The sequence below is a fragment of the Phaenicophaeus curvirostris genome, chromosome 1 (genome assembly GCF_032191515.1).
Source record: "Phaenicophaeus curvirostris isolate KB17595 chromosome 1, BPBGC_Pcur_1.0, whole genome shotgun sequence".
Classification (NCBI taxonomy): domain Eukaryota; kingdom Metazoa; phylum Chordata; class Aves; order Cuculiformes; family Cuculidae; genus Phaenicophaeus; species Phaenicophaeus curvirostris.
Genome location: NC_091392.1, coordinates 3,669,884 through 3,687,056, shown reverse-complemented (window position 1 = coordinate 3,687,056; position 17,173 = coordinate 3,669,884). Strand labels below are relative to the sequence as shown.

The following is a 17,173-nucleotide window of genomic DNA, read 5'->3' as shown; positions in this document are numbered from 1 at the left end:
TAGACAATTCAGGAGCAAGAGAAACTCTTTCCAGACCTGCCAGCCTCATCCTCATAGACTTACTTTTTTGATCAAACTGTCCATCTTTTAGAAGCTCAGATGTCACTTGGAGAAACTGCAAACTTACACAGATCAGAAAACAAGCTAAGTTTTAATATCATCAGCCCTCCAAAAAGCCAAAATGATACCCCTGTGGGATCTTTTTTTGTGTAGGCAGAATCCACAGATGTTGTCTGAGGTCCATTGTCATACACTGGACAACTATTCTACAGTGATGGTCCCTCTCAAATGCTTGTCCAGCCACAGATTTGGGCTTGAATGGCTGCACAAGACTGCTATGATCTTGCTCTGTTCTACTGATTTCAGCTGTAGTGGAACAGCCCTAAAGTCAGTAGCTCTGATGTGTCAAACCACTTCCTACACACGACGGCACGCTCTACCACGTTGAGCATCTAGTTTGATTTCCCGGGTAAAAGCTACTTATACCTGAGCAGACAGCAGCTTGTATTCTCTCTTGCAGAGCCAGCCAGTGAAATGATGATTTGCTGACCAAAGAGCAAAGTCTGTGTCAGGCACCCAACGTGATGCTCCTCACCAGTCTAACCAGGCAGTAGACAGACGCCTGGCTTGGTTGGCACCAGCCCATCACTTCTAAGAAACTTCATCATCCTCACCAGTGAGGAGAAAAGATGTGAGCAAGTCCCATGGAGCTCAAGAGCCTTTTGATGTGGCTCTTGCTTGGATCCATCAAGGGGAGCAAGCCAGGTAAAAGACTGTATTTCTGCCTTTTGGGGAGGGAAAATATGATTTGCTTTTTTGTGGTGGCTGCTAGAGGATGTTCACAACATCCTGACTCCTTTCAGTTAAGAAAAGATGTTAAGAGCTTAAGGAATTTATTATTCTAAGGAAATGAGAGCAATGGGGTTTGTGCCCACAAACCATCAACTGCAAACAATCCAGAGCACTATAGGATATTTTTTACCTGAGTAATGTATGTATCCCCCAGCTCATTGCTGGCACAGTGGGCAGATCAAAGCTGCCTTATGCACCTTAGGCAGCTCTTTGAATCTGCTTTTTTTTCCACTTTGCATGTAACTTTAGGATATATAAAAATAGACACTAAAATGTCAGTACCTCTGTAGGTAAAATTGATAGCAAAGCTACTAGTTAAAAGGTGCCATCCAAGTTTGCTGTGGGTATTATAAATATCAAGTATTCTTTCAGCCACACCTCCCAACCACTAGTGCCTATAAACTGTGAATGAAGGCAGCTAATTCATTCAGCATAATTTTACACATTTATAAATTGTGATACCACTTGTATTTGGCTTATTTATTGTGACAAGTGTGTTCATTGATAAATGATCTTGTGACATATTAGTGTGTTTAAATTTAAATTGCTTTGTTCAGAAGGAAGCAAAAAAAGTCTTACACTCTCAGCGCTCCGTAAATGTGATATCTCCTTCTCTATCTAATGATGCTGTCCAGGTTGAAAGGTATGAGCAGATACAGCCTAAGGCAGATTCTCAGATACTCTGGTGCTGTAACTGCCGATGGATGATCTAGCAGGGCTGCAAATTTTACCAGAGGCTGAACATCTCAAGGGAAGTTTGTGTTGTTTATGACCAAATTCATTAATGCAGGTAGTACCTTCATGAATGTTTAACCCCCAGGTGATTTTATTCTTGTTAAAGTATTTTGCTAGGAAATGCTGTACCTTTTCTTTCATGGGGCATTTTCATTGCCAAATGAAGTGCCAGGGCCCGTGGCAAGTGCTTAAGTGTGGCGTGTGAGAGGATCACTGTGAGAAGTTCAGCCAGAGATATGTAAATAGGATCAGTTCTGGGATGAGTCAGGCCCCTGTATCACACTTTCTATATTGCTGTGCCAGGGACACATTGTGAGATTTCTAGCTGGCAAGTCTCATTTATCAGAAATCTTTCTGTTTTCTTGGAAAAAAATGAGGGGTGTTAGAGCAGTTACATTTTATGTTATTTGATGCGTTTTATGTCTCTGATGAATGAATAAATGCATAGAATTGCAGTCTTCACTGTATCTATAAGCTCTTCTTTTCTTACCTTCCTGTATGTATTTTCAATTACTCTTTCAATGTTTAAACATAGTGTGTGTATATATATATACATATATTTAATTTCTCACTGCAAGTAATACACTAACATCAAAACACACCTTTTATCAAATTAGGGACTTTTATTGTAGAGGTGCGTGAACTATTGAGGCTGTAAGACCAATTTTTTTTCAATTCCTTAGAGGGATCAACAAGGAGAACTGGGAACAGACATCAGCAAAGAGAAGGGAAAGAGGACGGGTCAAACTGGTCAAAAATCAGCTGTGTCTCAATTCATATGATGCTATTCATGTAATTTTGCCTTAGTCTTTTCAGCTCAACCCAGCATGTTCAGTTTTGTAAACACACCCTGCCACAGAAGTTGTTTGCAAGAGGGTTTATGGCAAAATGAACTGTCAAATAAGTATTACTGGGGAAAAAGAAAATAAAAAGCATTTATTTTCCAGAACAGTCTCACTGATAGATCTCAAAGTGCTGTGAGAGGGCAATGTCCTCAGATACATATCTGGGGAAACAAAGGCATGGAATGATAAGCCATTTAGTAAAAATTAGACTACATCTTAGAGCTAAAGAGGGTAAAAGAAATGCTGATTTTCTTGTGAAGAGCACCACATTTCTCTCATTTACTCCATACAGCAGCAGTGCCTAGAAGCTGCAGACATGGATGAGGCTTGAAGCATGCTAGGTGAGGGTCAAATAAAAGATAAAAGCTGATCTGTGCTCCTACAACCTTTCCATCTTGCTATTCATCTTACAGGAATAGATTTGCAAGTTAAACCTGGAAAGGATTAAAACTCACAAAAGAAAGAATTTCATTCAACTGAATTTCATTCACACAAGATGGGTACCAGATCTCAGTCATTTAAATGAGTGGAATTTCTTTCCCATTATACTTGCATATTAGTGCTCGCTCCCATGGATTTGAAATGCAGTGCAGAATAAATTAAAGTTGTCAAAAACCAAAGAGCAAATGCCTCTATAAACCTTCCAGCTACAGTGGCCCTCAGCAGCAAAGTGCCCAATATACAGCTACAATTAAAACCAAATGTTAAATAATTGTTAAATAATTGTGATCCTGCTGAGGAAAAGCACATGTTACGGACAGAGATCCTGCAGCATCTACTTCTTCCTTCAGATGGAGAATTCTTCTCCCCACCTCATCAAAGAAGGGATATCACATCCTTTCCTTTTATCATAGAAAGAAACCCCACTCTTTAGCTGCTGCTAGAAAGCTGCTACCTTTAACTTTGCACACTATTGCCTCCAGGGTGTTGCAATTTTGGCCTCCCTGCTTTCTTTCTCAATGTTCAGCTTTGTCTCTCCTGTTTTGCCTGTTGCACTAGTTGTATCTTAAAAGCCTACGTTTTGGATGTTTTATACCTGCAGTTTTCATCTCCCAAGCCTGATCCTGAATCTTGGAACAACCTTATTTTCTGACTTACTTAGCAACTTGATCCCGTGGAAGGTGCCCCTGCCATGGGGGGGTTGGAACTGGATGATCTTTAAGGTCCCTTCCAACTCAAACCATTCTATGATTCTAGGATTAATGAGTCTTTGCTCTGTCTCCTCCAAAACTCACACTTCTGACATCCTTCCATTACTTTCTTGACTTGACTCCCAGTTCCCCACCCCTGCCAGGGTAGCAGCACTCTGTCATCTGCTGCTTTTTCTTTTTGTTCCACATCTGTAAAGTGTGAGCCCCCAGATAAAGAATATACAACCATTTTTCCTTGTAAAAATGTTTCATGCATTTCAAGGTCAGAAAAATAATCAACACTAACAAATAATTTCCATCCCACTCCTGAGAGCTCGAGCAAAAAGCTCAATGGCCATGCTAAGGCCACAAGTCAAATGAGATGAGCCCTAAAACCACATTTGAAATCAAGAGTCCCACTAGACCCTTCTTCACTATTACCCAGGACTGGGATATGTCCTTGTCAGACAGTTCAATTATTTTCAGAGAGGATATTCTCTACTGCCCTTCCAACCCAAGAAAAGGCAAGGCTGAGGAAGTTCTAGCAGAAGAAAAGGATCTGAATTTCTGCTGCTGTTTAAAAAGCCATTCTTCTTTCTCAATAACATGTTTTTCCCTTCAGATGAAAATACTGAAGAGGCGGATGTTACTGAAGTCACAGATTTAAGCAAAAATGTAGATAAACCTATTCAAAACTCAAATGTCACACACTAAAACAAGACTTTCACATATGATATTCTCAAAACCAGACTCTGTTCTACCCTGTCATGTGCAGTGGTTGCCTTTAAGAAGTTTGAGTTCTGTGGCTTTACCACAGAACTGAGAAGATTATAAACATCCAGAAACAAAAGAATAAGAAAAACAAATGCTCCTCATTCTATTCTTTGTACATTTTCTAAGCATTGCACTGTACTCAGTCTAGTTTTCCTCCATCTCCCTGCCTCAGGAAACACTCTCCCACACTCCTAATGCTCTCTTTTCCTACTCCATTTCACAGTCCAAGTTCTCATCCCAGCTTCCCTACCAGGGCAGATGTGAGATTCATCTTGCTTAACTCCAGCTACCTGCACTATCGTATCCATCGAGCTGGCCACGTAGTCCCCCTTCATAGCCAGGGGAGAGAAAGCAGCATTTTAAGTATACATTTCATCTACCAGATTGCAGATAAGGGTGCAATAAGTCATATCCTGTAACTGTCTTTCTAGTGACTACACAGGGAATTGAAATGTCTGCGGTTTATTAGCTGCATGTTGCATGGTCCATACCTTAAAACAGGGTTGAGTTGGAGGTGAAGGGAGATAGTTATGTTTAGGAAGAGGAGAGACGGATATTCAGTCAAGAAACATCTGGGTCAGTAGAAGACACAACAGCCTCTGCAGGCTCCTTTGCTGGGAACTCACAGCAAAGTGAGATTTAAAATTATATCAATGCATTAGCTAAACCACAGTAATTATCAATGTGAATATATAAGAATGTTCCTCTGCCACTGTCCTCTAGAGAGGTCTGTCCAGCTTCACTCCTTACAGGAGCTAAGGAGGCAGGTTCCTGAGACTAAATGATGCTTATTATGACAAAGCTTAGTCCACTGTTGAACCAACATATTTCTGTATATGGAGGGGTTTTTTTGCACTAGATTCCACTGCTTGGGTCAATGGAAAAACAGCTGGTTAGCACAATTAAATCAAGAGATAAGAGAAGTACATCTCTCCCAAACCTAATTTCCTATGGTCCTACAAAGAGTTAATTGACAGCTCCTGCTGTCAATCATATTCCAGCTTATTTTACCCTGTCCTTCCAACAGAGATATCTTCTAGTACAGCAAACTCAGCAAGCACTGAACTGCTTAGTCCTTAGAATAGGACATACCTCTTCTCCACCACTAGGAATATTAAAACCCATCTCCTGCTCCATAAGGCTGATCTTTCCTCCATTGCTCTTTGTATTAAATCTCGTGCCTGGCGATTGCACTGCATTTCTGTCACTTAAACTGCAGATTCTGTCATTTAAATTGCATTACTAAATCTTTGTGTAAGATAAGCTCTGTGTGATCTACAGTACAGCTAACCAAAATCTCGCAAGCAAATTACCATAAGCTTCAGGTGTGCACTCTAGCCCCAGTTCTGGGATCCATTACCAGTTTACTAATCCACAGAGACTATAAAATACATCAATCAGAGGAGAAAGAAGCAGGCAGAGCTGTAGCTAGCTTGTTAAAGGACCCTTTGGGAAAAAGTTTTGAAGTCAGGAAAAGTTCATTACCATTTCTGTCCAGTTGCTGGTATCAATTCCTTCTTTTCACTCGTATCAGTTTCATCTTCACGAGGCTTGTTTTATTTAGACACCATGTAGTTTCAGGCAGCATATGAACCTTCAGGGCTGAATTACCGTTTCAGGCACATCGGGGGAACTATCTTCATTTTGGCTTTGCTGGATTTCTTGCTGCCTCTGGGGAAAGTCTCTCCTCATCTCCGAGCTGGCCAGGTGCATCAACTGCCTGGTTTCTTCCACTGCTTCTACCCAGAACTTCAGAATAGCTGATTTCCTACCAATCCCATCTTACCACCTGTGTATTTGAGGGAAAATTGTCCTAGTTTTGCATCTTGCTCTTTTAACTTGATATCAGAATAACGTCAGCACCGGTGACACACAGCCACATGAGAGAGGAAATTCTGCGTTCAGGTTACTGTGGCATGACTCACTGTCTGTGTTTACCTAATACCAAAAATACCTGTTAGAAATTTTCTCCATTCACTTTTTCTGGACAAAAAATGTTGTTCTGATGCCTTGTCTGCTCTGCCAACTGATACATGGAAAAGAAACAGGCAGGAGAGCTTCATAAATCCTAATACTGCCAGTATGTCTGTTCTGAGCAACTTTGTGTTGGGTCAGTAATGTATGAGTACTGAAAGAACTGACAGTGATTTAGCTAGTGGATTTCTTTTCTCTGAGCCTAAACATTGATGCTCAACATAAGAAGGATATGTAACTGTTGGAATGGGTCCAGAGGAGGGCTACGAAGATGGTCAGAGAGCTGGAGCACCTCTACTATGAGGGCAGGCTGAGAGAGATGGATTTGTTCTGCCTGGAGAAGAGAAGGCTCTGAGAAGACCTTACAGTAGCCTTCCAGTACCTAAAGGGGCTCCAGGAAAGCTGGGGAGGGACTTTTTACAAGGGCCTGTAGTGATAGGACAAGGGGGAATGGCTTTAAATGGGAGGGCAGAAGATTTAGACTAGACATTAGGAAGAAATTCTTCATGATGAGGGTGATGGGGAGGCACAGGCATAGGTTGCCCAAGGACGTTGTGGATGCCCCATCCCTGGAGGTGTTCAAGGCCAGGTTGGAAGGGGCCTTGAGGTGCATGATCTAGTAGGAGGTGTCTCTGCCCATGGCAGGAGTGGGGGTGGAACTGGGTGATCTTTAAGGTCCCTTCCAACTCAAACCATTCTATGATTCTATGATTCTATGCTATGATTCTTTGTTGCTGAGGGCAACAAAGGCAGGTTAGCTTTATTTAGCACACAGCAATTAACTGACAAAAGACAGGGCATGGAAAAGTATTCTGCCTGACACCAGCCTCCAATAACTGCTGTGTGCTATCAGGCAGCTTATGTGGAGGTCCCAGATGGTCTAAGACACCTCAAGTGACATCAGACACTGTCGCTTAAGCAGGAATAGCAAGAATCCCATGTATTTTGTGTTTCAGATGACAAGGAATAGATTGCAGGTATCAGAAAAAACATCAATCTTAATTTTGGTTGCACACCAAAAGATCGAATAGTTGACTACTTACTTTTTACCTTTTATGGTGGTCTATCATCTGAATTTACAAGTCTCCTTTTAATTCCCAGGGCATGTCTCCATCCATTATACGACAGTATTTAAAATGTGTTCCAAAATTTCCAGGAATGCTGTAGGCACCAAAAATCCACTGATATTGGGAGAATTCCAGTGTAAACCCAGGTGCCTTTCTTAGGTGAGCTACAGGTTCTAGCAGTTTTGCAACCAGCTGAGAGCACTTCAATAAATAATGTCAATAACTGTAAGTGCAGTGAAACAGAGTTGCAGAGCACTTTTGGGGTGTAGGTGATGAGAATGGTAAGTGGGGACTAATGAAGGCTGTGAATGAGAGGAAGGGAGGACATCGGATAACAAGACTGAAAGAGAGTGAAATGGGAACACACAGCGACTTGCCATGGGGATGGAGAACTTGAGGATGGGCGAAGGGAAAAAAAGGAGGCAAGCAAAACCTCAAATTTCAAGGTGTTGTGAGGGCAGTCTTTTAAACCAATACTAGTAGGAGTGTAGCCCTGGAGTATCTGTGGGGGAATGATTCACTCCAGAGGTTATTCTGCATAGACAATTTGATCCAGACCTCACCAGGTCTGCTTCCTCTCTGCACAGTCTTTCCACACTATCATAGAATCATAGAATCACCAGGTTGGAAAGGACCCACCGGATCATCGAGTCCAACCATTCCTATCAAATACTAAACCATGTCCCTCAGCACCTCGTCCACCCATCTCTTAAACACCTCCAGGGAAGGTGACTCAACCATCTCCCTGGGCAGCCTCTGCCAGTGCCCAATGACCCTTTCCATGAAATATTTTTTCCTAATGCCAGGAGGTCCAGTGCCATGAAACACCCCAGCACACTTAAATGCCACCACCTAGGGCCCTTGCAGTTTTGGAAGACACTTATTCTTCCCTGATGGAAGTTTGAATACAGCTGTTAGCTTGGACCTGTTATGCTGCTAAATGTTACAGCACTGGGAGCTTTCCTGGGTGAAACGATAGCTTCCATTCTCAGATAACTTCACTGAATGTGTAATCATTACCACAAATTATTTTCACATCTCCTGCTGCCACGTCTGGAGTCCTGGCTGATAATTAAGACTTATGTGTGTTAGGTACAGTAGAAATAGCTGAAGACACAGGAACTTTAGGATACAAAAATAAGGCAAGAAAGTACAGAAGCAATACTGATCAGCATAGTGGATGCTTACTTGTTCTCTAAAGATGAGTAAAGCCCACTCAAAAAGAAGCATCTTTGAAGATGCTTAAGATATTTAAAGACAGTAAAGAGGAGTAATGGCAATGGATATCTTGAAATGTCTGTATTTATGCACTGCTTCTCCCAGTGTCCAGCGTGAGGACTGGTACAAGAATATACCCCAAAGATGATGACTTTGATATTAAAGAGGGTGGTGAGGTGGTTTAGCACGGGAAGGGAAGACAATGTTTTGAAAAGTTATCATGATTGAGAAGGAAAAGATGCTTGAAAATGGGAGCAAAGTATTTCATGTGACAGTGAAGCAGCTGGAAGTCAACAGAGGGAAGCAAACAGAAGGTCACAAAGAGACCTAGGAAGTTCATCTTTCAAAATACCTTCTCGATCAGAGAGAGGAATACGGCTGTAAAAACCAAAGGAGTAGTTAGTGCTGTGGTTTAGATGTGAGAAGACAAGAATGAGTGATGTCGCTGAAAGGAAATGAAAAGGCTGGATGCTATGAGTGTTACATGAGATCCAGCTGCAAAGTGGATGAGTTGATCCAAAAGTGCCAGTCGAATGAACATTGCTCACTGTCCCCTATATGCAGCATTTCTGCACGATACCTACAGACGTGCACAAGTACAGAAGAGCCCTAACTTCATTTGATCATTAATTAAAACAATAGTTGCCCTTTGTGATGAGTAGGGTGAATGCTGTGGGTTTTCTTAAGAAGAGACTAAAGAGTTGTAGGTTTGCGTGCCTTGTACTGAGATTCAGATCTGCAGTCTGCTTCAAAGAGCCTTTTGAAGTCTTGAGGGAAACATGCTTTTAGCTTTCAGGGAAAGTGAGAGTACATGATCTCAACTTGCAACTAATTTGATAACTCTTTAATTTTAATCACCCTGACAGTCTGTGGTAAACCATGTGGTTAACTATTTCGGGTGCAGTCACTTTGCTTGAAGCCACAGTCTGATGTAGCTTACAAGGCAAATCCTTTGATAACACAAAGATACAAAGAGATTGAAATATCCCTTACACAGCTGTTAAGCCACTCACAATACTTTTCATTGTTGCCTTCTTCAAACTTTATGACTTCTACTCAGTGGCAATATAATGCAAAGTAGAAAGGGCAGAAACTATCAAAGAGAGAAAATGATGGGTGGCTCTGAAAGAAAAGGGCATTCCAGGGCTGGGTCTGGGAGTCACGGACTGGGTCTGGGAGTCACAGACTGGGTCGCTGTCAGCAACGCATGGGTTCGTTTCAAGGAGAAGCACTTTGGGGGTCAAGGGCAGACACCAAATGATGAACAGCTATCAGGGATTCAAGGCACTTTTGCAGTCATTCTTGTTGGTTGCTAAGGCTGCATTCATTATGGCTGCAGAAAATGTGAAGACATGATGACTAAGAAATTTTACTTGTAATAGCTGTTACTATCATACATGAGCATAAAGGGACACAGATCAGTCACTCAAAGATCCCAAATGCCAGCCCTGATGCAACCAGACAGTTTTATCTTTGAATTTCACAGCCCTTAGGTCTTAAATAATCATTAAATGGTGCCTTTATCAGTTTCTGGGTCTCCAGCTCAGTGGGCTTTTCAAGTGTGCTGAAATGATCTAACTTAATTCATTCCAACTGATTGAGAAGTATATTTAGATGTGATTTGCTGATGACACAGCACTTCATGTCCTTGTTTTGGGACAAGTTATATTTAGATTTGCAAACTTATTTCACAGTACATTGCTCTTCGGTGTGCTCAGACAAAACTGAGAATCTACTCCCCTTTCCAATATATGCTTATAGATGATTGCAACTTCTAATAACTTCATTTTGCTTATTATGCCTCACTGGTGCAAGCAGCAGCTCTACAATGTAACTGTGTACAGCTTCATTAAGAAAATGTTGGTAGTGTTTCATGTAACCCATCTGCAGGGTGCAGGAAAAAAGGGTTCAACTGCCTGCTTCAAGAAGCAGAGGCAGAAGCAGGCAGATAGGCCTGGCACCTTCCACCACCACTCCCAGCTGCTGCAGAACATCTTTGCTCCAGCATCCTTTCTCCTCTAGAAGAAACACGGAGGAGCCAAATCAGCACCTCCTAAGTGAAGGAGGGACAGGATGAGAGGGAATGGCCTCAAGCTCCACCAGGGAAGGTTCAGGCTGAACATTAGGAAAAAATTTTTCACAGCAAGGGTCATTGGGCACTGGAACAGGCTGCCCAGGGAGGGGGTTGAGTCACCTTCCCTGGAGGTGTTTAAGAGACAGGTGGATGAGGTGCTGAGGGGCATGGTTTAGTGTTTGATAGGAATGGTTGGACTCAATAATCTGGTGGGTCTTTTCCAACCTGGTGATTCTATGATTCTATGAAGAAGCGTAGACAAATACAGGCTTCACATCTCTTGGTGGACACGCACCCAAGGAATTTTTCTACATCCTTAACAAATCTATACTTATAACATCAATGAGAACAATTAAATTCAATGTAAAGAAGGTTTTGGAGGGTGGGGTTGTTCTACAATTAAAATAAAGAATGTTCACTTAAAATAGTTAATAGTTTTACCAGACACTTGGAGCCACTCCATGGCTCAGAAACAATCGAAGAAACAGAATTTTGATACCCTGATGTTCTCTTCATGACATCCAGTTTCATACCTTATAGCAGCTTTCCAGTACTGAAAGAGGGCCTACAGGAAAGCTGGGGAGAGGATTTTTATCAGGGAGTGCAGGGACAGGAAGAGGGGTAATGGTTTCAAGCTGAAAGAGGGGAGATTTAGATTAGATATTAGGAAGATATTTTTTACTATGAGAGTGGTAAGGCACTGGAATAGGTTGTCCGGAGAAGTCATGCATGCCCCAACCCTGGAGGTGTACAAGGCTGGGTTGGATGAGGCTTTGAGCAACCTGGTCCAGTGGGAGATATCTCAGTCCACAACTGGCAGGTTGGAGCCGAATGAGCTTTAAGGTCCCTTCCAACCCAAACTGTTCTATAATCCTATGTTTCTATGATCAGTCAGCTGTGATTTTAGCCCTGTGGCTAGGAGCGGAATTAGGCTTACTTCACTGATGTCTGGGAATGATCTGGTATCGATAAGACAGAAAGATGTGGGAAGTCTTCAGTAGATATGGTAGATGCACCGACTGTCCTGATTCTCAGGCTTTCTGTTTGCAGAAGAATGCCCAGTTCCTCCAGTGACTGAATTTGCAGATGTTACTGCTGAAATGTATGCACTGGGGACCAGACTGTATTATCAATGTGACAGTGGCTACAAGAGAAGTAAAGGCCAGTATATGGGAATTGAGTGTAAGAGAAGCGAGCACGGTGCTTCTTGGGAATACGCGATATTCCAATGCATTGGTAAGTGTTTATTGTTCTTTTTTTAATGCTTGTAAAATTGTTTTTCCAATGAGTCAGTATAAGACATGTCTGTGCATTGCTCTAACAAACGATCTTTTGTACTAATCTTTGCAAATTAGAACTTGCAACAATTATATCCTGCATCTAAAATTTGGGTGTTCTGGCTTTGCTCTTCTATTGGTCCGATTTGTAATTCAGGAAATATAACTTCTCCCACAGAGAAGAAAGAGAAGAAAGATTCATTTTCAGCAGCTCCCATGAAGGAGTTAGATTTTACACAGAAGCCAGAAAATAAAACAGAGCGCCCTGCACTCCAGTTACAAGAAAATCTGTCAGAGTTTGGCTGGAAAGGTAAGCAAAAGCCCATTCATTACTGTAACACTTCTCCAACTGATTTCCATGAAAGCAGTGCAAGAATGATAAGTAATTTTTAATTGTTCATAGAATCATAGAATCATTAGGGTTGGAAAAGACCTCCAAGATCATCAAGTCCAACTGTCAGCCCAACACCACCATGCCTATTAAATCATGACCCAAAGTGCCACATCTACACACTTTTTGAACGTCTACAGATACAGAGACTCCACCACCTCCCTGGGCAACCTCTTCCAATGCTTTATCATTCTTTCCATAAAGATTTTTTTTTTCTAATAGCCAATCCAAACCACCCCTGGTACAACCTGACACTATTTTCTCTCACCCTATCACTTATCATAGAATCATAGAATCACCAGGTTGGAAAAGACCCACCAGATCATTGAGTCCAACCATTCCTATCAAATACTTGTTACTTAGCAGAAGAGACCAGCTCCCAGACCAAGACAACGAAACAACTGCTATAGTATCTTGGCTGAACAAGTGATATGGTGTAAGTGAATGAGTATTTTATATCCTAACAAAGAATCAGGAAGGCCTGGTGTATCCTGTTTGTCTGTGTTGCTTCAAGAAAAAAAAAGCAGTAGGTAAAAACTTTAAACGTGTGCTGCCTTGTGTTCTCACAGATTTTTGCGGTCCTCCCAAGACTATGCCACATGCCTCTTTAAGCTCAGACAAGAGGTATCACTTGGGACAAGTACTACATTTCAAATGTCAGAGTGGTTTTGATAAGCAATTACCCATCTCTGGCACCATAAGTTGCAAGAAGGTGAATGGCAAAATCACCTGGACCCCCCTTGAAATGCGATGCACCAATGACAGCAGCTATATTGAAGAATTGCCTCCACAGACTATTGAGCAAGGTAAGATGGATATTTTGGCATCACATCACTGTCATGACCTGCTCATGTAGGGTCCAGACCTCCCGGTTCAGCACATCACTCCTAGGGAAAAACCTGCCTGGAATAGGTGATGAAATAGGCCATCTTGGCTCTTAATTCATCAGAACAATAATTCCTGTTTCCTGCAAATGTACACGCAAACCTGAGCAAGATAAGGTCTGTGTGACTAGTGCACCAAATATTTATTCTCCGAAAGTGTTGTCTTTCTCTTTGTTATGATGCGGTGTCTTTAATGGGTCTGGTTAAGGAATAGCCTCCCCTTTCACAGTTCTTACCCCAGAATTCATAGCATCATAGAAAGTTTACTTTGGAAGGGACCTTAAAGACCATTTCCAACCCCCCTGCCATGGGCAGGGACGCTTTGCACTTGGCCAGGTTGCTCAAAGCCTCATCTAGCCTTGCCTTGAACACCTTCAGGGACAGGTCTTCCACAACTTCAGCACAAAGAGATTTATCAAGAGACCACTTTTACAGGACCTCTTTTAAAAACCTGTCTACATTTCATATTGGCTCAAGTTCAGATGATCCTTGTCATGATACGGGAGAAATTCGATTATTTTCTTGCACCAAGGAAGTTTTGGGTTACATTTCTGGGATAAAATAGGTCCTTTTTGAAGCCATGTTTCCAAATCCTAGCTTGGCACCTTGAAAACAATCCCTCCCGGTCTCATATGAAATAATGACTTTAGTTGGTTCCCATTGCTTGGAAGATACAGTTCACTTCATGCTTGCTATTAACGTATATAATCAGATCAGCACACGTGCTGGGATCCAGCCTGGAAATATCTATTGATGGCCAAGAAACAAACATGGCAATTATTGTCTGCTGTGCAGAGGGAGAGCTGTCAGACCTAGCCTGACCCCGTCCTCATCACCACATTGATGCTCTTCGCCAGAAGAGCAAATCAATACAAATCAAGAATTTCTCTCTCTTTGCAGGTTCGAATCACCCGTCCTTTTCCTCATCCGTGATACTGCCAGTGACAGGTATGCCATTTTCTTAATTGGACTCAGACTTCACCCCATCCCCTGGAGCAGTTACTTTCCCTTTCAATTTGCTGTTCTAGGAAGAGATCTGTCTCTGTTATAAAAGCTAATAAATATACCGCAAGACACATCTATGCCCATGTATTGGGTGAGAAATCAGTAAAGAAAGTGTAAATAGACACTGTTTAAACACTTAAGCTTTTTATAGAGAGGTTTTCAAAGATTCATAAGGAATGTAAAAGATAAATGAAGCAATTTTCAGGTTCTTTCTCTGAGGCTTTCTGTAATTCAGTGAATAATTTCAACAGGAAAAAAAAAGGAAAAATGTAAATATTTAAATGGTGCGTTTCTTTCATGTTTCAAAGGAGTAAAAAAAAAAATAGGCAAATAAAATATTTCTTACATTTAAATTGATGCATTTAGGTCAGCCTGAAGAGATTTTCTTCTCCTCCTTCTCCATCTTCCATTCAACAATTAGCTGCTAAAATAGAAATTGTCTTTCACTGTGGATATGCTCAAGACTTTGTGCAAGGGCTCTTGATTGCAGCTGGAGTCTGCTGACAACCGTAGCAGATGTTATAATAAGGAGGAATGATGGAATGAGATAAAGGAAGGGAAGGAGGAATATTGTAAGTTCTGCCAGAGATGGCAGCATCTGTAGAACCTGGTTATTTGGCCCTGGTTGCTCTCTAGTTGTGCAAGTCGTCTCTGTGTGGGTCATGTTTGTCCCAGGGAGCGAAGGAGTGGGACAATATGGAAAAACTATTGCTCCTGGTCACAGGGGCAAGATAAGCCCCTGTCCCAGGTCTTGCCTGCTTCTCCCAGTGGGAGTAGTTTCAATAATCACTGATAAAATCAGGTACTAACTGTGATCATTTTCTGTTTTAACAGCTATCTTTCTTGTTCTGGTTATCATTCCCTGTGTCTTTGTGTGAATCACCAAGCAGAGTAAGTGGGAAGGAACCGGGAAAATGTGAAATCTAAAAAAAAATGAAAGACCTATCAACTGGATCATCCATCTCACTATTGCACTGCTGAGATCTCTGAATACCTTCTTTGGTACATGAATGACTTTGGATTTTGTGTTGTCTTGTTCAGCTATCAAATACTGACACGAGAAAATGAAGAATCAGAGCTTTTGAAATCAAAAAGCACTCTTCGTCCCAGCCATAGTGGAGCTGAGAATCGCAGTTCAAATAAGGGGTGGAAAATTAATCCCATGGGGAAATTAAGGTTAATTATGCAAATGTATTGGTTTCAGATAGATTACACAATCAGTCTTTTTCTATCTGGGAAGTCTGGTGGAGCATCTGCCACCACAACCACATAATTCTTCTTCCTTCGTCCCCCTGATTTTTCAGTCGTGTCATGACAACCTTTTACTTCAGACTTATTTTAGTCTGGCCTTCTCACTGTTTCTATTACTACACCAAGATGCACAAAGGCTGTTCCATTTCACAGGCTCCCCAGCCTAGTTAATCCAAGATGTCCCTATTTGACACTTGGGAGTTCTCCTTTTCCCCTCTCTCTTTGCTAATCCTCATCTCCATTTCTCTTCATGTTCCTTCCTATTTACTGATGGGCTCTGGTTCTCGGCCGAATGGAGATTTTTCTTCAAAAAGGAGGAGGACCTTGTGAAAGCACATCAACAGTGATTTTTTGCCAGTTTTTGATAGGATAAAGCCATAGAAAGTGCAGGTAATGTGCTGAAACCCGTTTTAGTGAAGATGGTTGACTGTGGTGCAGATTGCCTGGGCCATTCCAGCATTTCTGACAATATAATAAGTGAAAAGTTGTCAAGAATAATCTACATTTCACTGGCTCTGTGGTGGAACAAGTGGTGAAAGAGCCGATAGCAGGTGAAACAGTAACTGAGAACCTAAGTGGTGTCTTCTGCAAAAAAGACTGTGAGGTTTCTCATAGTAAATAGAGAAGAAGCCATAGAAAACCTGCCTCTTCCCAGCTATAGTAAAGCCTTTTTCCTGCTGTGGAGGAGACATCTCAGGGAATTGCAATATTAAGATCCAAACTCAAGAAAGCAGATTGCACCAGGAACTCCAAGACCAGCAGCAGCAAACAAAGAGGAAGCCTGGACACTCAAATACAGCATGGGAAGGAGGCAGAAAATATTACATTTTAATTCTTATGGGGACAAAGTGACTTTCTACCTACAGATTACGGAAAGAGGGAGTGCACCCCGTCACTCACAGATGGGGAAAGAGCCCTGCCTCAAACTGCTTCCCAGAAACACTTCTCCACCTCCTCCTAAATAGCAGATGTATTATTGCTAATATAACTGCAGCCTCTTCCAACCGACCAGGCGTACATATGGACCACTCGCCCAGGCACATTGGATGATGGCACCATCTCTACAGCCCACACACCACCTTCCTCACAAAGAGAGGTGCTGGACATCTGATGTTCCCCCATCTCTTCCCTACCCAGACATTTTAAATGTAGTCACATGTTTCTTCTTCTCACACTGCTTCTCTTGGAAAAGGAAATCAAACCCATTTTACGCTCTGCACATAAACTGAAAAAACTTACTAGACTCCCTCATAGTTTAGCATCCACATGCATTTGTCATTACCCTGCTTTTCCCAATTATTTTGGACTAGCCACTTCCACAACAGTTACTACAATATTCTTCCAGCTCAGAGAAGGATGCTGCAGATTGTGGCAGCTGATTGATTTGACAGCTCCTTTCGTAGCTGCAGAGCACCAAAGAACCTAGCGCAAAGGCATTTGAGGACACGCTCATGCATATGTGGTACTTGATATGTACTTGTATTATTGGAAATTTGTGAAGTTTGAATAGTCTTCTGCCTCCTTTTAGCCACATTCAGCCTGGTGGGATGGAATTCATCTGACAAAAAACAAGCTTCTATGTCTGACAATGAGAAGGATCCTTTCAGAGAGCAGTTTATCTCACCCTGTTGCCCATGTATATATGGGTATATGTGCATATATATTTTTTTTTTTTGCCACACATATACATATACAG

The 17,173-nt window shown here is 41.8% G+C and overlaps 1 protein-coding gene across 2 annotated transcripts; it reads left to right on the top strand.

Moving 5' to 3' along the window:
• The first annotated feature begins 493 nt into the window (after positions 1-493).
• On the top strand, positions 494-15,777 carry LOC138725213 (interleukin-2 receptor subunit alpha-like). Of its 2 annotated transcripts, none has more exons than XM_069866022.1 (6): positions 494-765; positions 11,720-11,905; positions 12,134-12,256; positions 12,907-13,143; positions 14,122-14,169; positions 15,061-15,777. In XM_069866022.1, the coding sequence occupies exons 1-6, from the start codon at positions 705-707 to the stop codon at positions 15,102-15,104; spliced, it is 699 nt and encodes a 232-aa protein (XP_069722123.1). In that variant the 5' UTR covers positions 494-704; the 3' UTR covers positions 15,105-15,777. The 2 variants fall into 2 exon arrangements, with proteins under 2 accessions (XP_069722123.1, XP_069722036.1); XM_069865935.1 differs by having other exon boundaries at positions 12,125-12,256.
• Positions 15,778-17,173: the final 1,396 nt, after the last annotated feature.